We start from the raw sequence: 21,461 nt of genomic DNA, 5'->3' as shown, positions 1-21,461 counted from the left end.
TGTTGCTTCCTGACCTGCATACAGGTTTCTCAAGAGGCAGGTCATTTGGTCTCGTATTCCCATCTCTTTCAGAATGTTCCACAGTTTATTGTGATCCACACAGTCAAAGGCTTTGGCATAGTCAATGAAGCAGAAATAGATGTTTTTCTGGAACTCTCTTGCTTTCTCCATGATCCAGCGGATGTTGGCAATTTGATCTCTGGTGCCTCTGCCTTTTCTAAAACCTGCTTGAACATCTGGGAGTTCACGGTTCACATATTGCTGAAGCCTGGCTTGGAGAATTTTGAGCATGACTTTACTAGCCTGTGAGATGAGTGCAATTATGCGGTAGTTTGAGCATTCTTTGGCATTCCCTTTCTTTGGGATTGGAATGAAGACTGACCTCTTCCAGTCCTGTGGCCACTGCTGCGTTTTCCAAATCTGCTGGCATATTGAGTGCAGCACTTTCACAGCATCATCTTTCAAGACTTGAAATAGCTCAACTGGAATTCCATCACCTCCACTAGCTTTGTTCGTAGTGATGCTTTCTAAGGCCCATTTGACTTCACATTCCAAGATGTCTGGCTCTAGGTCAGTGATTACATTATTGTGACTACCTTGGTCGTGAAGATCTTTTTTGTACAGTTCTTCTGTGTATTCTTGCCACCTCTTCTTAATATCTTCTGCTTCTGTTAGGTCCATAGCCCTAAGTAATCTTTATGTCTCAAGCCTGAAATTCCCACTATATCCTCCAAATTCAGCCACAGCTTGCCAGGTTCTCTTTATAAAATGCAGCTTCTGCATTTCAGTTTATTAAATAAATGAAAAATTTAAGTAAATCTTGTCTATATAAGCAAATGAAAGGAAATCTAAATTTAAGGAATATACTAAAAACCACTCAGTATTGAGAAATTTTATTTAGGAATGTTGAGTGCCTATAATTCACAATTTATAAGATTAATAGATCTCACTCTACTAGCTAACTGACCTACCATTTTCCTTATAGCATACATGACACAATAACCACCTGCACATTCAAGCTGCTATAAATATCTGTTGTGATGTATCATACACATGGGCTTCTCAGGTGGCGCAGTGCTAAAGAATCTGCCTGCCAGTGCAGGAGACACAAGAGATGTGGCTTCAATTTCTGGGTTGAGAAGATCCCCAGGAGTAGGAAGCCACTCCAATAATTTTTATGCATGGAGAATTCATTCCATGGACAGAGGAGCCTGGCAGGCTATAGCCCATGGGGTCACAAAGAGCCAGACATGACTGAGCAACTGAGCATACACACATACATCACACACAAACCATCTTTTGTATGTCTGCTGAAAGTTCGCTTCTGTATCTTGTGAAAAGGCTCTAACGTGAATAATGCATTTGAGCAATAATTTCATAGAGAACCTGCAAAACGAGTTTGATTATAAGGTCCTGTTTCGTAAGTTCCCTGAAATAGCCTTCTACCAAATACATTATCAGTATTTCATATCTTATGAAATTATACCCTAACTCTTCAATATGTTTGTTTCCAATGCACAAAGAGCTATTAGAATTTTTTTTTAAAAATCAAACTTTTTAATGGATATCTTTGAATCAGGAATAGTAATGAAAACATAAAAATCCAAAAAACTTTTATGTGTAAGAGCCTATACTGATTACATTTTAGAACATGAGAAACACATGGAACTAACACTAACTGAAAACAAGTAAAATGCTGAAATATATATAAATGTTAACACATTTTATTGATTGAAGTCTGACCTATGATCTGTTTAACTACACATGCTCTCTAGAATCAAGGAGACATAACTAATCAGAGATGGGCCATTAATTTTGTGAGTCCTTTTAAAGACAATCTTAATTCAAAATTCTTTCCAATAACACTAAAGATTCTTCAAAATTTGATGGGCCTACAACAAGTGATTCTGCCAAACTTTCTGTTTTATAGTTATACAAGTCACTCCCTAGGAAATAGCCTCAATAGTACCAACTATAATATGGATCCTACAGTAAGACTTTTTTGTTTAGAACTTTTAAAAAAAATTTTATTTTTGGCTGCACTGGCTCTTCATTGCTGCATGCAGGCTTTCTCTAGTTGCTGAGTGGGGGCTATCTAGTTGCAGTGTGCAGGCTTCTCACTGCAGTGGCTTCTCCTGCTGCAGAGCATAGGCTCTAGGGTGTGTGGGCTTCAGCAGTTGTGGCTCGTGGGCTCTACTGCCCCGTGGCATGTGGAAATCCTGGACCAGGGATCAAACCCGTGTGCCCTGTACTGGCAGGCAAATTCCCAACCACTGGACCACCAGGAAAATCTGAGATTTATTTTTAAGGGTGGAGAGTAAAAAGAAATTTTGGTGCCTGAAACTTGAAATTTTTTTAAAAAATAACAAAACTATGTGTTAGAATCAACAGCAGTGGACTTTTGTGATTTTTACCCAAAATAACTGACTCTGGCAACCATTCAGTTCAGTCACTCAGTCGTGTCCGACTCTACGCGACCCCATGAATCATAGCACGCCAGGCCTCCCTGCCCATCACCAACTCCTGAGTTCACTCAAACTCATGTCCATAGAGTCGGTGATGCCATCCAGCCATCTCATTCTCTGTCGTCAACCTTTCCCAAGAGATTCTCAATTTTTTGTGAATTAAAAATTTCAGTCTCTAGCATACAGAAGTGGAAAATTCTGTAAAGTTATTCATGTGTTAAGGCTGGTATATATCAATAGATAGAAGTCATTTGTCTGGTATGTAAGTGCTGCTTTCTGTAAGTCTTATAAAACACAAATCAGTTTTCAGGTTCACTGCTCATCATTCACAAAATATAGAAATTGATTTTTTGTCTCTTTATTTAAAAAAAAATTGGATCAGAAAAGAAAATCTCATAGGTAGCACTAAACTAAGAGATCTTATTTAAAATAACGATTCTTACCTAATAAAAAGATTTGGCTGAATTTAAAAATGGAGTGCCAGAGCTGAGATACCATTAACAATCTGTGTATTTTAAACAAAAGAAAAGCCATCTACAAGAAAATGCTGGAACAACTATGGTAATTCAAATTTTAATGTTTCTTTCAGTTTTATAGTTATACTATATTATATCCGATAGGATACACTTCATGTGCTAAGTGAAATGTGAAAATTTGAGGACTTATGAAGTTCAGTGGCTATCCCTTAGAAATATCAAGTCTATGTATAATAAACTCAAGTGGTTAAAATGTATTTTAAAATAGCAATTTATATACTGTAATAAAACTTACTAGGCGATGCTATGGTTAAATCAGAGCAGAATTTGTAAATGTCTGATCTTAAAGATACTGCTGCTACTGCTAGTGCGTTGCTTCAGTCGTGTCCGACTCTGTGCGATCCCATAGACGGCAGCCCACCAGGCTTCCCCGTCCCTCGGATTCTCCAGGCAAGAACACTGGAGTGGGTTGCCATTTCTTTCTCCAATGCATGAAAGGGAAAAGGGAAAGTGAAGTCGCTCAGTCGTGTCTGACTCTTAGCAACCCCATGGACTGCAGCCTAGTAGACTCCTCCGTCCATGGGATTTTCCAGGCAAGAGTACTGGAGTGGATTGCCAGTGCCTTCTCCAAAAGGCCAGGCAAGTTCCCCATAACCCGGAATCCAAATACAATAGTAGCCTGTGAGTCCCCAAAATCCTCTCGATTGTCTTAAAGTCATAGGTAGGGGATGATTTAGTATAGGTTTAATTCTCTCAGGGCCTATGGCCCTAGTCCCTTCTGATATAATTAGGCCCAGATATCTAACAGATTGTTGACAAAGCTGAGCCTTTTCTCTTGATGTCCTGTAACCGCAGCCTGCCAGAAAGTTTAAGAAATCTTCTGAGTCTCGTGAACAAGTTCAAACAGTTTATTTTCATTTAAAAAAATTTATAATTCTTAGCATTTCTAATCTCAGTTAATAGATCTTCTGAAACATAACTATACTTGGCATAATGTTTGGTAGGTGCCTTAAACCTATTTTCAAAAATAGCTCCCACAAAGCATCATCCTTTTGTTATTTTCAACAGAAAGTTATGTAATTTTATGAACCTTAATTGTTTTAAGTATCAAGCTAAACTTTAGATTTGCTGTTAAATCTAATACTTAGGAAACCAAGCAAAACAGGTAATTTGCTCAAGTCTTGAATAAAACTTCAAGATGTTAATACACGACACACTCAAGCATAATCACAACCTGGACTAGAATAAATAGAGCCAAACAAAGAACTGTGTTCCGAGTCTTACCATGTTTGATGCATTCATATGTTGTATCAGCTTAGAATCAGGAACAATAACTTGTGGTGCTGCAGCTATAAAAACATAAGCACATATAAAGACAACGGATGATGAGGCTATTTCATAAGAAGGCAATACCATACTGAAATTTTTTTTCATGCTGTCCAAACACTTTCTATCTCAGAATGTTATAAACTTCTATGGTAAATAACAGCCGTGATATACCCTCCTTCTACTGTAAACCACAATTTAGAAGATTTGAGTTAACAAATACCTAAGAATACAAGGGACCTTGGAAACACAAAGCAATGAGATACCTAACACCTAAACATAAATTTTTTTTTTTTTAAATGCACAGAAATATATCTTTATTTTTGGCTATGCTGGGTCTTTGCTGCTTCGCAGACTTTTCTCCAGTTGTGGTGAGCAGAGGTTGCTCTCTAGCGGCAGGACACAGGCTCTCATTGTGGTGGCTTTTCCTGTTATGGAGCATGGGCTCTAGGGGGTGCGGGCCTAAGTATCTGCGGCTCCCAGGCTCTAAAGCAGAGGCTCAACAGTCATGGCGCACGGGCTTCAGTGCTCTGCCACGTGTGGTGGATCTTCCTGGAGCAGGGATTGAACCCGTGGCTCCCGCATTGGCAGGAGGATTTTTTACCATTGAGCCACAAGGGAAGCCCTCTGTACATTCTTAAACTGGAAAATTTAATACTGTCTTGCCAACTCAGCATTAACCATATTACTAATATATTACTGCTGAATGTGTTATTAACTCATTCAGAATGAACTCAAAAAGTTGTAATTTAGCTTTTAAAAATCTTTTCCTCCCAATCGGACAGTTTCCAGAATCTTATTTTCTTCAGCTTAAAAATAACGCAACGCATAAATAATGGCAATAACACTTATGCTGATATAAAAGGAACTAGGTGTTGAACACTTATGCTGATATAAAAGGAACTGGGTGTTTGATTCCGCAAATTTCAGAGAATAAACAGATAATTCCATTATCCTAATATTCTCTGAGTGAAGAAAATCAAATTTTAATTTATGATGACCTAAAATCCTAGTGCCAGACCTGAAGGCAATAGGAGGAACGGTCATCAAAAAAAATTAAAAGGACAAAGTTACTTAGTATAAGGTATAGAATAAAATCAATATTTGATACAAACAGTAAAATAAACATTTCTAATATGCATCAATATCAGTTTTCAGTCTCATACAAACTCTCAGGTGAGGCAAGTGAATAAAACAGTTACCTTAAAATGAAGCTGTCATCTTACCTTCATTCTCCTCTCTGATTTACGTAACTTGAATGACCAGAAAGTTTTACAACTGAACTGTTTTGTCATGACAGAAAATACTCCATGTAGAGGATAAAGCTTCTAAGACTTTTCAGGGCCCAGGTTTTCCTCACTTGTGATTTTTAAGGGCTATTTCACAAAGCCTTTAAGAGGCTTCAATGAAACAAAATCTTTAAAATGACTCGCACAGTACAAAAACACTATGGACACAGTCTATAAAGACTTGTTTTTTCTTGTCTATAAACCACGTAAAATCATATAAGATGTCATATATCCACTCTTAACTTAAAGGAAATATAATCTAGTAAATTCTCATAAATGGCAATTTGAATTTCATACTGCCAAACTATAGTGTAACAAAAATCCTCCAGTGTTTATTAATAAAAACTAAAGTGAAATATCTTTGAAGGAACAAATCAGTTTCATAAAGATAATGATTCTACTATAATAATGAAACTCTTAATAAATAAACTTATAGGTCTGACTTATTTTAGAAAATTCACCACTGTGTAGCCTTCTCAAAGTATTAATATACTTATCTAAATATCATTTTAGGCATCTGTTAGTGAATTACTCTTCATTATTACACAAATAGGACCCACATCATATATACAGACACACACAGATACAACCCCTCAGCCAACAGAAAGGAGACATGCAGAGTATTTCTCTTCTTTGAAAATGACAGTTTTCACTTCCAAGCTGTCGTAGGATTATCCAGTCTCACCTTGCTGTGACGCAGGAATGAGGACCTGCTGGGCCTGCGCTTGCTGAGGTACTGTCTGCTGAGGCTGAGCTTGCTGATGGTGGTGATGGTGATGATGCTGCTGCTGCTGGGGCTGATGTTGCTGTTGAACTTGCAATAAAAGCTGCTGCTCTTCTGAATGAAATCCATCTACCGCCCTAGACTGCATTAGTTTATTCTCCCATAACTGAGGCAAAGAACATTAAAGATTTCTGAGTAAGAGTCAGGGAAGATCTGGACATGTGGATAAAACATACTTTATTAGTCTGTTTATAAAATTCTTCCACTTTCAAAACTGATAAAACCACAAAACCTGCAAATCTCTAATTCTGACCCAAGTGTATACAACTATGAAAACCAATTTCTAAAGCATCAAACCTCATTTTTGCTATTTTTGCTACTCATTTTGCTACTGAAGAATTCTTTCTATATCTTCAACAAACTTTGTATAGTAATTCCTTATTTACCAGTTTCATATAAACAATTTTTCAGCAATCAAAAATCATCCTTTTTAATATCAAATCATTATCTATTTTATAGAAATCTTTCTTTCCTAACTTTTAAATAACATGTAAAACACAAATCCATCTTTCCTTGAACTATGAGAAACACTAAAGGCAGTTCTCAAGTTAGAAAAATCCACTTTTCTATCTGTCCAATCCTACAGAAAGGAAGAATTCTTAATGCACTTTCAAAGGTATTCTCAAACCTCCACACTTCTTGAATTTCCCTTCCCTCTTTCATTATGACAAGGATTGACAATCCTTTTTTGCTTAACCACTTCTATTTTCTCATCTTACCCTAGGACAGTTTCTGTGATGAAGGAAAAAGAAAAAAAAAGTGAGCAAAAAAGAAACTATTTACAACTATTTCATCCTTCTTTCAAACACATTTCCTCTCTACAAGGTTCAATGTTCAATCTATAGAGCACTTATAAAAAATTGCCGAAGAAAGTTGCAAACCATTCCTTAAACATACACATCAAATTTAATCCTGTCATTTTGTACACAAGACTCTATGGATACTTTGTTTTCTCCTCTAGGATCTGCTCTTCCGATATTGTCTAACTCATGTGAAGCTTCAAAATACAAAATAGGCTTAGACATTGAATAAAATACACTATACAGTGTATAAGATACACTCTAAATGTATTATGCAGTAAGGCTATATAGTAAGCTTCCCAAACAAGTCTATCACCCAAACTGTCGACACTTCTTTTTTCTGCTCTAACACACAACCTTGCTTCTTGTAGGCCAAAATCAAGGTTGAAAAAAAGTATTATTAACTAATGTTTTAAGATACAAGTCTTTACCATAATTTTCTAAATTTAAAGCTTCAGTTTTAACACCTCCAATTGGTCTCCCCACTGTAATCCTGACCCCTCACTTCAATGAAGTTTCCATGATAAAGGCAAGTATTAATGAATACACATTATGTGCTAAGTGCTCTTTACCACTTCTCATCTATCCTTCCAAGTGAATGATCTGTGAGTCAGAATCTACCTTGACACCCTATTATCACTGTTGATTTCCCTTCCAAAGCATTATTCCAATCTATCCCTACTATTATGGTCCCAGTTCAAGTCCTTTCCTCCCATCAGTATTACTGCAAAGTGTTAATGATAAGCTGAGTTCCCTGCTTCAAATCATACATTCTACACATAATTACTGGGTATCTCTCATATGCTACACTGTTAGTGGCACTGAGAACAGAGTGAACAAATATGACAAAAATCCTTGTCCTTAGAGACCCAACATTTTAGTGCAAACTTGTCCTTCCAATTTATCCTCCATAAATCAGTGGTCCCAGGCCAACAGCATCAGTATCACCTGGGAACTTGTTAAGACATACCAATTCTAAGCGCCACCTCTCGCACCCACCCCACACTCGCCCCCCATCAAATCAGCAAGTCTGAAGGTAGAGCCAGGAATCTGTTCAACCAACCTGTCCAGGTTATTATGTACACTAAATGAAAAGCTGCTGCTTTAAAGTATAAACCAATACTTTAAAAACTGCAGACTACAACCCATTAATGCATTTTTAATTATTAATTTAGAGTGGGGTTTTTTTTTGGTAAATGCAAATTTTTCTTTTTAAATGTTAGACTGTACCACTATCAAGTGAGATTCTCTGAAGCAGAAGTCCAAAACTCTGCCTTTTAACTAGCACGCCACAGAATCCTTCTCATTCTAAAGATGCTGCTTCTTCAAGCAGTTATTACGTTAACTTCTCCAACTACTATAACTTGCACTCTTATTTTTCAAACTACCTGCAGCTCCCTGAATATAGCATACATATCTCATATCTAAACCTTTGTAAACTACTGCTTTATGACTGGCACACAATTCCCTGAAGAATGCAAAGGCAAAGTCACAGTTGGGAAAAAAAATCACTACTTCTATACCTTAGAGAGATCTCTATTGATAACACTTTTTGCACTAAATCTTCCTTCTCTATTAAACTATGAACTCCCTCAGGGCAAAGACTATGTCTTATTCACCTAACAAAATGACTAAGAACTTAACATAAATTTAATATTAATTTCAAAGAAGATAATGAAAAACTATTGTTTTTTAAGGTAGTTTCTCAATAAAGATGTGACTGACATTTTAGGCAGAATAACACTTTATTTACAGCAGTGGTCATGTATGGATGTGAGAGTTGGACTGTGAAGAAAGCTGATCGCTGAAGAATTGATGCTTTCGAACTGTGGTGCTGGAGAAGACTCTTGAGAGTCCCTTGGACTGCAAGGAGATCCAACCAGTCCATTCTAAAGGAGATCAATCCTGGATGTACATTGGAAGGACTGATGCTAAAGTTGAAACTCCAATACTTTGGCCACCTCATGCAATGAGCTGACTCACTGGAAAAGACTCTGATGCTGGGAAGGATTGGGGGCAGGAGGAGAAGGGGATGACAGAGAATGAGATGGCTGGATGGCATCACCGACTTGATGGACATGAGTTTGAGTGAACTCCGGGAGTTGGTGATGGACAGGGAGGCCTGGCGTGCTGTGATTCATGGGGTCGCAAAGAGTCGGACAACTGAGCGACTGAACTGAACCGAACCACAGGATCATGGAGAAAGCAAGAGAGTTCCAGAAAAACATCTATTTCTGCTTCATTGACTATGCCAAAGCCTTTGACTGTGTGGATCACAATAAACTGTGGAAAATTCTGAAAGAGATGGGAATCCCAGACCACCTGACCTGCCTCTTGAGAAACCTGTTGCAGGTCAGGAAGCAACAGTTAGAACTGGACATGGAACAACAGACTGGTTCCAAATAGGAAAAGGAGTACGTCAAAGTTGTATACTGTCACCCTGCTTATTTAACTTATATGCAGAGTACATCAGGAGGAACGCTGGGCTGGAAGAAGCACAAGCTGGAATCAAGATTGCCGGGAGAAATATCAATAACCTCAGATATGGAGATGACACCACCCTTATAGCAGAAAGTGAAGAGGAACTCAAAAGCCTCTTGATGAAAGTGAAAGAGGAGAGTGAAAAAGTTTGCTTGAAGCTCAACATTCAGAAAACAAAGATCATGGCATCTGGTCCCATCACTTCATGGAAAATAGATGGGGAAACAGTGGAAACAGTGTCAGACTTTATTTTTTTGGGCTCCAAAATTACTGCGGATTTTTATTGCAGCCATGAAATTAAAAGACGCTTACTCCTTGGAAGGAAAGTTATGACCAACCTAGACAGCATATTAAAAAGCAGAGACATTACTTTGCCAACCAAGGTCCGTCTAGTCAAGGCTATGGTTTTTCCCGTGGTCATGTATGGATGTGAGAGTTGGACTGTGAAGAAAGCTGAGCACCGAAGAATTGATGCTTTTGAACTGTGGTGCTGGAGAAGACTCTTGAGAGTCCCTTGGACTGCAAGGAGATCCAACCAGTCCATTCTAAAGGAGATCAATCCTGGGTGTTCATTGGAAGGACTGATGCTGAAGCTGAAACTCCAATACTTTGGTCACCTCATGCGAAGAGGTGACTCACTGGAAAAGACTGTGATGCTGGGAGGGATCGGGGGCGGGAGAAGGGGACGACAGAGAATGAGATGGCTGGATGGCATCACCGACTCGATGGACATGAGTTTGAGTGAACTCCGGGAGTTGGTGATGGACAGGGAGGCCTGGCGTGCTATGATTCATGGGGTCGCAAAGAGTCGGACACGACTGAGCGACTGATCTGAACTGAACCACAGGAAGTGTACAGGAAATAACAACATTCCTCTAGCTTATTATATGCCAAAGATGCCCACTAGTCATGACAAGCAAACACAGAAGTACGCAATTTCAGCTGCTTTTGGGGGGAGCAAAGGAAGAGGATATTGGAGTACCAGGTCACTGAGAATACATATTTACTAAGTATCAGATACTGTTTTGGGTACTGCGAAAAATAATACCATACAAATATTTAGCATTAAGCTTATAATATCACAAAAAGTTCAAATTAGTTGAATGTTTTCTGTTTCTATCCAATTTCATTTTTAAATAATTTTATCTATCAAAATATTTTATAAATAATGTAATACTCTTGTGGCAACAATAATCATATTAATACTCCTAAAGACTACCAAGAATATTGAATTGCTTGCTATTTATTCAGCTAGCTTAGAAAATATAAAGAACTCTCTTCTCATTTTCATAGTACTTTTTTCCCCCAACAGCATAGCTATTATTTCTGGCAGTCCTTCTTCAGCAATCTGCCAGGTCTCTGAAATTAGACATAGAGAAAATTCATTTTCTGTTCCCAAAATGATTTGGATATGCATTTAAGGATCACATTTAGTAGACTAATACTGAGCGTAATGTGCACCTGTTAAATACTTTATGTGTACCAAATCATTTTTCACAAAAATTCTTTAAAATAGATATTATCATCATCCCCTTTTCACAGAAAAAGAACCTGAGGAACAAGAAGTTAGGTATCTTTTCCAAGATCACCAGCGAATAGTAAGCAAAACCACAGTACAGTCCAGGCACTCTGACTCCAGTGTTCCCAGACATGGACTGGAACCTGAGAGCAAATGTCCTTTAAACATAAAATTTAAGTTTTGGACTCTAGGACCTTATTTGCTTCACCCGAGTCCAGCCCTGGTCCAAGTTTCTAATCTTTAAACTGTGCTGCTGCTATCAGAGCAGGTCTAGTCACACCTTTGGTGCCTTCCTTATCTGGACACAAAAGGCTTAGGTTCAAGACTCTACCACTGGCTAAACGATCAGCTATTTATTCCCTCTGAGTCTTATTTTTTGATCTATAAAATGTGATCAGAGCTACTGCTTCCTGGCAGTATGCTGGGCTAGAAATTCTGAGGGATTCTCCTACTCTCACAGAAACATCTAGCTTCTGGACAAAACATAAAACAAATGTATTTTAGGGCTCTGCAGAAATGACGTTGGGGAACAGAGCTTTCCCCAAGGCCAAAAGACGTAGAACAGTAGATCACTGTTCAACAGGTATTTATATAGAACTAGAGAATTATTTAGAATAGTGGTTCTCAATCAGGGTGGTTTTGCCCCTTATGCCTGGGGGACACCTGGCAATGTCTGGAAATACTTTTGGTTGTTAGAACTAAGGAGTGCTACTGGCATCTAGTGGGCAGAGATCAGTTATGCTGCTAAATTCCAACAATAAATAGCCTTCCACAGCAAATAATTAACAGGTCCAAAATGTCAGCAGTGCCAAGGATGAGAAAACAGATGGAGGGGAAGATTAACTACTTCAGATTTGTTTCCAACTGAGGAATTCTTCTCACTTTGTTCTGCTAAGAAAAGGGTCCATGTTTTCTCTCTCCCACAGTACTTGGACAGGGGTGGGTCTGACAGTTTAGAAATCAGGATAATTTTTTCATTTTCTTTGAAGATTTCTAGACTGTCATTCCCACCTGCAGTCATTCACCAATCTAAAACACAATTTACAGTCAAATACAGATTTCATGAAAATCAAGCAGTGATCATTCTGAACTGCATGGAAATCCTGAGTCACTGCTGTAGACCAGAACTAATAGTATTGCAGGTCAACTACACTTCAGCTAGAAAAGAAAGAAAGTCAACACTACATTTCATGTGTCTTTTCTCTCTCCTATAATTTATACATTAAAGGAGACCCATACTGTTAATAACCTCAAGAATCAAGTTGAATTTTTTTAACGTAGGAGGTCCCTTCCTGTAGTATCTAGCTGAACTTCAAATTACAGGCACTCTCATTACTCATTTTAACTTACAATCTAATACACCACTGTATCCCTCACAGCCGCATGAAAGTTTTTGATAAAAGTTTGTCAAATACCATAAAAGTGTGAGAAAGAGGACAGAGCTAATGACAAAGTCCTTTATAAACCATAGAATATGAAACACTGTTAGTTTTCATTAGCAAGAATATTCAAACCTATGAGGTCCATCCAACACAGTAGCCATATGTGATGACTTAAAGTGAAATTAATTGTAATTAAATAAACTTCAGTTCTTCAGTTCCACTAACCATATTTCAAGTGCTTTAACAGTCACATGTGGCCAGTGATTACTATACTGGAGAGCAAAGATTATAGAACATTTGCATCACCACAGAAAATTTTACTTGTTAATGCTGGCTGTCAAAACTGTTAAATCTAGGGCACATTCTGTAAACTCTAATGAGATCCTGAAGAAATTTAGTGCAGAGAATTAAAATAAAGCAAACTCATTTCAGTCTAACAGTTTTATATTTAAGTTCAGCTACAACCCAGAATAGAAGAGTGTGTCCCATTTAGAAAGCAACAAAAACATTAAAATACTTTTTTCAGTTAGATTCTGGAGCAACATTTGTTATTAAGTTGTTTAATTAAATATTTACTGAATGCCAATCACATACACCAAGCATTGTGGCAGAGGCTGGGGATTCAAAATTAAATAAGGCAATTTTTGTCATATAAAGCTAAGCATTAAACAAACAAAAAATCAGTGCATAACCTATAGAGCATAGATATATATATATATTACTTTAATAATATACGTTCACATATCTGCAAGTATGTGTGCATATATACATAAAATCCTATGTACTAAAAATACAGGTGGAACTATTTGGTCTCAAAGACAGTTCATTCTGTTTGAAGACAACACCTTGATTCTAACTGGGACCAGGAGTGAAATATCAATCCCAGACTGTGAAAAGCTAGAGCAGATAACAACTTGGATTGACCACTAGTTTGACCAAGGGTAAATTAAAGCCTTTGGGACTAATTTTCTACACCTAAAAATTCTGTACCTTCTACATAAGGTCACAGAACTACGACAATCATCGTTAAGGGTTATAACATAATTTGTAAAATATTCATTCCAAAAAATACTAAGGAATCAAAATAAGTTTATACTCTTCTTATTCATATCCCTGAGATACTTTATATGTCTGAGCAATTTCCATTGCTATTCTTCCAACTCATATCTCAGAGTTGGCACTCCTTCACTTATATTTTTAGATACCTACTCTTCACTTGCAGTAACCATCACATTTCTCCTAGGGTAAATAAATGTTTCCTCGTCTCATTCAAACCTGTTATTTTCCCTTCCTCACATGGGCAGACTCTTAATGAAAACCCTACAGATGCTGCAATATCCTAAGATATATTTCATCACAATATACGTGAGATTTGCTTTATTTAAATTCATAAGTTGCTAAACTGGAGTCTCCACACCTCTTTTGAATGGATAAATAAGACCACAACAAGTGCTACATAGCATTCACTGTGATTTCTTATTTATACATAGCTCTAAAGGAGCTCAATTTCCAGTCTCTATCCAGCAATTTTAAAACTTCTTGGTCTCAGGCTCCTTTATCATTTTCACAAATTAATGAGGACCTCAATGAGCTTTAAAAAAAATTATTTGTTTCCTTGGCTCCACTGGGTCTTAGTTGCTGCACACTAGATACCCCGTCCTTGCTGCTGAATGTGCACTCTTCAGTTGCTACATGCGAACACTTGGCTGCCGCATGTGGGACCTAATACCCTAACCAGGGATCAAACCCCGGCCCCCTGCATTGAAAGCATGGAGTCTTAGCCACTGGACCACCAAGCAAGTCCCTCAATGAGCTTTTACAAAATTTTAAATAAGATTTTTAAAAAACTTTTACTTATTTAAAAGTAACAAGTATCCACTATGTTAACATAAATACTTTCAATGAAAATAACCATGTCTTCCAAATAAAATTTAGTGAGAAACACCTTAAAGGAAAAATAGATTGTCTCATCTGCTTCTGCATTCACTTTGTTTTCATTGACGTATAGGAAGAAAATCTGTCTTCCCACAGCTAAGTAGCTGGGAAAGGAAGAAGTATTTTACATAATGGTTTCTTAAAGGTTAGCTGCAATGTACTATGTGAGACCACATACTAATTAACTTTTCATATTCTTATTTGAAGGGATTTTGCAACATCATGCATTGGTCATTTGAAAATGTGAGTTCAGTGTATGCAGATATGCCTATGTTAACGCACCTCACTATAGAATATCAAACAATTGAATATCTTAATATCAACAATGATCTTATCTCAACCTTAAAAGTAAGCATATTTTTAATAACAGTCAGTGCATCAAAATAGGAAACATGCATAATGCACTTCTGCTGCATATGGAGCAGTTATCTCAAGGAATAGCACTTGTTCATTTGAGTTTCAAGTTTAACTAGTCACTTTTTTCATGTAATACAACTTTTACTGGAAATGTGAGAGACATACTATGGTTATTCAGACCTGGACATCGCTCCACCTCATTGACCCCTTGGAAGAGCCTGTGGGAAAGTTCATGGACCATACTTTGAGAACCATGGTTCTGAGCAGTAAGGTAAAAATACTCCTGGATTTCACGAGTCATTACAGCACTAAGAAAACACAAACATAAAATAAAAGTATCTATATTTTTCTGCTTAAATACACATAAATCTAAGAGACAGAAAAGGAGTTCCCAAACTAGGATATACGATAAACCAAATACTTGGCACACACAGAAAATCTGACTCCAGAATGTGAAATTCATCAAGCACTTGCTCAATCTCTCCAACATACACATTTTAGACTATCCATACATTGAGACAACAAAAAAAAGGAGAAAAAAGAAAACCTTACAGGAATGTAGATATGAAGTTCAGTTCAGTTCTTATACCATAAATGAAACTGCCCACTAATACTAACTAATACTATTGCCACCTGGGTGTTCACTGGAGGGACTGATGCTAAAGCTGAAACTCCAATACTTTGGCCACCTCATGCGAAGAGCTGACTCACTGGAAAAGACTCTGATGCTGGGAAAGATTGGGGGCGGGAGGAGAAGGGAATGACAGAGAGTGAGATGGTTGGATGGCATCACCGACTCGATGGACATGAGTTTGAGTGAACTCCGGGAGTTGGTGATGGACAGGGAGGCCTGGCGTGCTGTGATTCATGGGGTCGCAAAGAGTTGGAGACAACTGAGCAACTGAACTGAACTCAACTGATTGCCAGGCACTATGCTAAACTAAACACTTCAGATAGTTATTACATTTAACCCTCAAAACAAACCTAAAAGGTAAGTACTACGAACTCTCATCTGACATATATGGAAACTGAACTATAAGTGGTTTGCCTAAGGTCAGAGGAAGAATTCATGGTAGAACCTGAATTCAAAACTAGCACCCTTCACATAACTACACCGCCTCCTGCAACAAAATCAAATGGTCATCATATGAAAAAATCATGGGAGTACAGTTTCTGAATGAAGAGTGTTAAAAAAGAAAAAAAAAGGCAAACTCACAGTTTTTAGTTCCATCAGAACTTGTTCATCGACTCCATCATCCAAAAAGATGTCTCTCACATCATTAATAACATCTTCAATCACAGATCTGTATAATTTAGGCTTTAAAGGGAAAATAAAATTTTAAGAGTGTTGAAAAAGACTGCTTTTCACATATTAAAATAGGTAACATGCTTTCACAAATTCAAAACAAATTAACACAACAGTCATTTTTCTAACTTTTTAAAACTTATTTTAGAAGATGAAACTTCAAAGGAATGGCCATTGTAAAAAGATCATCTGCCTAGTTAAATTGAATGACTTGACTGCATATTTTAACAAAAGTTTTATGACTATTTAATACAATTCATATTTAACACAGAAGATCATTACACATAGAAGGCCCACACAATTTTCAGTTATAATTTCTATGTTGTTATAGTCAAAACAGTATTACAGGTTGCTATGTCTGGTTCTTATTATCCCTTGCTTAGTTTAACCCATTATATCTCCTAACCTCATCTCTCTCTTAAGACTTTAGAGAGTCTTATGTCCTGTGATTATTTGCCTGGCAGTAATTTGAGAGTTAATGAGTATTCAAATTTAAAATCACCTGATTTTAGCTTTTGTTACCCAGTCTGTACCTTTAAATTATACCATAAAGCTTTTCCTATAACCACAATAACAGGTCTCAGTCTCAGAGGAACAAGGCACAATGATCTCTTTTCCAGGATTTCTCTCCTACTACGGCCCAGAGAAGGAAATGGCAACCCACTCCAGTATTCTTGTCTGGGAAATCCCATGGAGAGAGGAGCCTGGTGGGTTCATGGGGTCGCAGAGAGTAGGACATGACTGAGAGACTAAAACAAAAGAGCTGCCCAGATCACGCTATGGAAGAGAATACTGAGCAGCCTTGATACTTATTTTTTAACCTATTATTATAACTATTATTGTTGGCATTACGGCGGGGGGGGGGGGCGGTTTAGAAGGTTGCCAAAAAATTAAAAGAGAATAGATGTGAAAGCACTTCAAAAGTATATAAACTATTTTTAAAAAACCAAAAAGTAAGAGACAGAACAATTTGCCCAACCCATATCCTATTTTTAACATGTTGGACAAAAGGAAGTTTGCTGTCAGAGTGTAAAACCAGAACTACCTTGTTATAAATTCTATCCATTATCACACAAAGCTATTAACAGACTTTTTCTTTTAATGCTTTGTCATTATTTGCGCTTTATATCTTGCTTAAGGTGAAAGTTACCGCTACCCAATAAAACCAAGGGTTTGCTCTTAGAAGCAAACCTCAAATAGAAAAGTTTTATTAGCATCTCCATCAGCAATAGTGTTATCACAGGGAAAACCTCTTAATATGTCCTTGTCCAGACAAAAATACAAGTGTGTTCCTCTATGTAACTTACCTCAACCATTAAAATCTATTTGTTCCCTTTCAATGTAACAGAAAAACAATATAGTTGAGTTCTCACCTTTGCTGTTCCACTTATTCACTTTCTTTTTATTTTGCCAAATCTGCTTCTGTGAACTAAAATTATTCGAGTGACTTCTGCCATCTTTACAGTATCTCCTTAAAATGTCTCTCTGATTCTATAAACAAGGAAAGTCTGACTATGGACATTACTTTATCTATAGTGATTCAAGTACTAAATTACAAAAATACATTTGTAAAGTTTTTTAACCAATGATTCAAGGCATTATAAAGATTCAGAGTAATTTTAAATTGGTAGTATAAATCTCATATTGATGACATAAATTAATTTTCCAGCAAAATAATTGTTATAATGTTTCTGAAATTAGTCATCCCTAAAACTATTCTGCTTGGGTATCTGCACATTTATTGGTACAATGTGCTTTCTTCTGGTACTCCCTAGTTAATGAAACAATCCTGCTTTAAGATTCTGTTTTTCTGCTTTAATTAACCCTCAACCTGACCACTTAATGGATTCCTATACACTACAGTTAAAGGGAAATGTGTATTCATCATTAAGTACACATAGAATAATTTTAAATTGTTCAACAGCTAAACTGTTGTCTCAGAGTATGCGAGTACATAGGCAGCATTTGAAAAAAGCAATTTACAAATTATTATTCAAAATGCTAAACTTTACTTGAACCAGTTTTTGCCTTTTATGGAATACACAGTAATTGAGGTTTGTCCTGGTTTTCAAACAGCAGATATTCCAAACTCGTAAATTAAAGGCCATTAGTGTCATTAAGTAACAAAGAATTTCTTACAAAAGTGTTAGTTCCTAGTACAGTACTGGAAAATAAATTGGATTAATTTCTACACTGGATACCATATAAACATCCAATGCAGCAAAAACAGTCTACTTAGAACTTTAATTTTTTATATCCAGTTTGCACTAAGCCTCTTCACATTACTCACAATTCCCCTAACAATTAATGTACTGTAGACGTAAGGCACTACGTCGAAGGTTTAGGCACTTTTCTATTTCTTTGAAAAGCTGTGTGTCTCAAACATTTATTAAAGGAAAACATGATGAAATATTAGAAGCTGTATTTCTAACATGTCCTGAACGTTCGGTGAACAAAATACTACCAAAATCAAACTCTCTACAGTTAATAAAGCTTAAAAAAAAAAAGAAACTGACAATAATGCATGTACCTTCTTAAATACAGAAACGATTAGACATCTGAGCTTAAAATTGCTTTTAAAAACAAAAATAAAAAGAAGAGAGGGCAAGTCTATTCTCCCCTAACAAAGACCGGCAAATCCCAGCTGCTGCGTCCAAACAAAAACTTGCGGCTGCCAAGGCCGCCCCGACTGGGCACGAAATTACAGCAGACAGAAAAAGACCTAGAAATAAGTGAGCTCTGCACGCGCCTGCCTCTCGCCTCGGGAGCACGCACCTCCCAGCCCCGCTCTCAGCAGCTCTCACTATTTAAAGCCGGATCTGGTGTTTAAATGGAGAGGCGGTGACGTAGGCCTGAAAAGCACCTTCCCATCCTGGCAGAGTCTATATTAGAGAGCGGCAATGGCTCTATATAAACAGGGCAGCCAAAGGGAGGAGGACCACAAGGCTCAGGGACTGAAAAGCAGGGTAAGCGGCCGCAGCCATGATGGATCGACCCGAGTCGTCAACGGTACGGGGCCGGGCTGCCGCGGGGCTGGTCTGCGTTTGGGACCGGGCAGAAACGTGTTTTATTGTCAAAATAAAAATAAAAGAGAGTGGAGGTGGACTCGTGATCACACTGCGTTGGTGACTGACAGACAAGGTTATTTATGTGACTGCTTTTTGCAAACCTACGTGATTGCACGTAAGGAAAAAAGAAAAAAAAAAAGGGACCAACGGTGGGAAGTAGCAGATTTCAAGGCGAAAGCGGGGCACTTTGGACCACTGGAGGCTTTGTTTTGTTTTGGTGCTTTTGCTAGGAGGTATATACGACGTTGGGGGGGGGGGGGTTGCTTCCCCTTCGCCATTTTACCGATTCGGAAGGAACCGAGAGAAGTGCTTTTCAACCTTCGTCTTTTTTTTTTTTTTTAAATAATACATAAAATAGCCCCAGTGAAGGCTCCCTAAGCAGAACCGCCAGAACACCTCAGAGTAACCCCCAGAGCAGCCATTGGCCTTCCGCCGCGTTAACAGAGGACCGCGGTGGGTCTGGAGGGGGATTCGCCCGGCTCCCCCAGACGCCGGTCTTTTTTTCCGAGGCGGCTCGCGGGGAGCCCCTTCTCCTGCCGGCTCGGGGCGGGCGGGCGAGGGCGGCGGCAGGGAAGCGGCGGCTGCCCTCCTGCCCTGCCCGCCTGGCGGCCGGGGGGCCCGGGGCCGGGACCGCGCGCTCGCCCGGCCCCACCGCCCCGCGGCGGCCCCAGGCCCGGCCGGCGCCCCGCCCGCCCCGCCGCCGGCGCCCCCGCCGCGCCCCGCGGCGCCCGCCCCCCGCCGGCCCCGCGCCCCGCCGCCCCGGCCCGCGCCGCCCGAGGCGGGAAGCGGCGGCCGCGCGCGGGCGGCGGAGGCGAGGCGAGGCCGGGGAGCCGCCGCCGTCCCCGCCCCCGCCCGGTCCGGCCGTTGCTCGCCGCCTGAACGAAGCCCCCGCCGGCCACCGAACCACGTCCTTACCACGGTGTTTGTATTTGCCGAGTTCGCCATTTCCACACACAACACAAACAAGAGTGGGGGGGGCCACCCCGAGGAAACAAGACGAAAACAAAACGAAAAAGAGAGAGGAAAAAAAAAAAAAGAACACTCGAGGGCGACCCAAGCCACCGCAAAACTGAGGGGAAAATCTTTCAGACAAAATCGGATCCTGACGGAGGAGAGGGGAGCGGCGAGAGGAGGCAGGGGAGGACGGCGGGAGGGGGAGTCCTCCCGGAGCGAAAAAAACTCGAGAATCGCCCTGTTAAAAAAAAAAAAGAAAAAAGGCCACGACCCGTCAGGGGTCCCGGGGGCGTTGCCCGCTCCCCACCCCCGCGCCAAGGAGGGAAACCACCGCCGGTCGCCGCTCCCCGCGCCGCCGCCGCCACCGGCTGCAGCTCCAGCCGTCCGGTCCGCCCGCTTCTCCCCTTTATATAGCGAGCCAACGAGCTGCGCGAGCCGCCGCCGCCGCCGCCGCTGCCGAGAGACAGGGCGGAGGGGCGGAGGGAGGGGCGGAAAGGGCGGGGGCAGCGGTGGGCGGGGCCGAGCGCGAGAACACCGCGAGAGCCGCGTGCGCAGGCGCGCCGGGGCGGAGGCCGCCGCAGGCCGCGTCGTCGAGCCCTGTGGAGGGCGTCGTGAGGGGGCGGGGCCGACTGAAAGTTGTGAAGTCGGCCCGCCGCCTCCCCAAGTCTCGCGTGATCACGTGGTCGGCACCCAGGCGGAAGTCTCGGGCAACTGCCTCGGGATAGTGAAGTGGGGTGGTTCAGTCGTGTCCGCATCTTTGCGACCAGGTGGGCTGTAAGCCCGCCAGGCGCCTCAGTCTGTGGGAATTTTCCGGGCAAGAATACTGGAGTGGGTTGCCATTTCTTTCTCCGGCTTCGGGATATAAGGGCTCCCTGACCGTTGCCGGAGAAAAGGCGTGAGTGCTGGTAACCCTGGAGTCCAGAGCTAGCGGGGGGACCGCCTCCTGAGGGGCGTCTATACGCCGTCCGGCGCCGGAGGGGCCCGAAGACGTGGAAGGGGCAGTGGCGGTCGCCCCGCTAGGCGTGGCCGCGGACGAGAGCCGGTCACGTGCCCCACCCCGCCGCCCGCGCGCGCCAGGACCGTGGGCAGAGGTTCAAATGCGGAGTCATCTCTGAAGAGGAGCTCAGCTCAGATACCACGTTCTGAGGCGCGGGCACCTCTCTCCTGGCCTGGGTCTTTAGCTTTCAGAATTGTACCGAGTTCCTAAAAGGGATGAAAGCTGATTTGCCACCAGCCTCCCCCCCCGCCCCGCCCTTAACACATTCCAGAATCAAAGACAGATGAGTTGTCTCCGCCGGTACATCCAAGAAGCCTCTGGG

At 40.3% G+C, this 21,461-nt stretch overlaps 1 protein-coding gene and 1 non-coding gene across 3 annotated transcripts in view; both read right to left on the bottom strand.

Moving 5' to 3' along the window:
- GTF2A1 (general transcription factor IIA subunit 1) overlaps nt 1-20,595 on the bottom strand; it is a 43,363-nt gene extending 22,768 nt beyond the window's left edge. For both annotated transcript variants that reach the window (XM_055436058.2, XM_055436060.2), the window contains exons 1-4: nt 20,104-20,595; nt 16,031-16,132; nt 6,242-6,446; nt 4,226-4,290 (exon numbers count right to left, since the gene is read on the bottom strand). In XM_055436058.2, coding sequence (XP_055292033.1) covers nt 4,226-4,290; nt 6,242-6,446; nt 16,031-16,132; nt 20,104-20,133 — 402 coding nt within the window. In that variant the 5' untranslated portion in view covers nt 20,134-20,595. The remainder of the gene's footprint in view (nt 1-4,225; nt 4,291-6,241; nt 6,447-16,030; nt 16,133-20,103) is intronic.
- Nucleotides 5,173-5,316, bottom strand: LOC129563642 (small nucleolar RNA SNORA79). The gene has a single exon (XR_008687385.1). It is a non-coding gene; the product is annotated as a small nucleolar RNA SNORA79 (small nucleolar RNA).
- Nucleotides 20,596-21,461: the final 866 nt, after the last annotated feature.

This window comes from Moschus berezovskii, chromosome 9 (genome assembly GCF_049115385.1).
Source record: "Moschus berezovskii isolate FMDL1 chromosome 9, NW_MosBer_1.0, whole genome shotgun sequence".
Lineage (NCBI taxonomy): Eukaryota > Metazoa > Chordata > Mammalia > Artiodactyla > Moschidae > Moschus > Moschus berezovskii.
The sequence above is the reverse complement of the archived record's forward strand: the minus strand, read 5'-3'. Positions and strand labels throughout refer to the sequence as shown.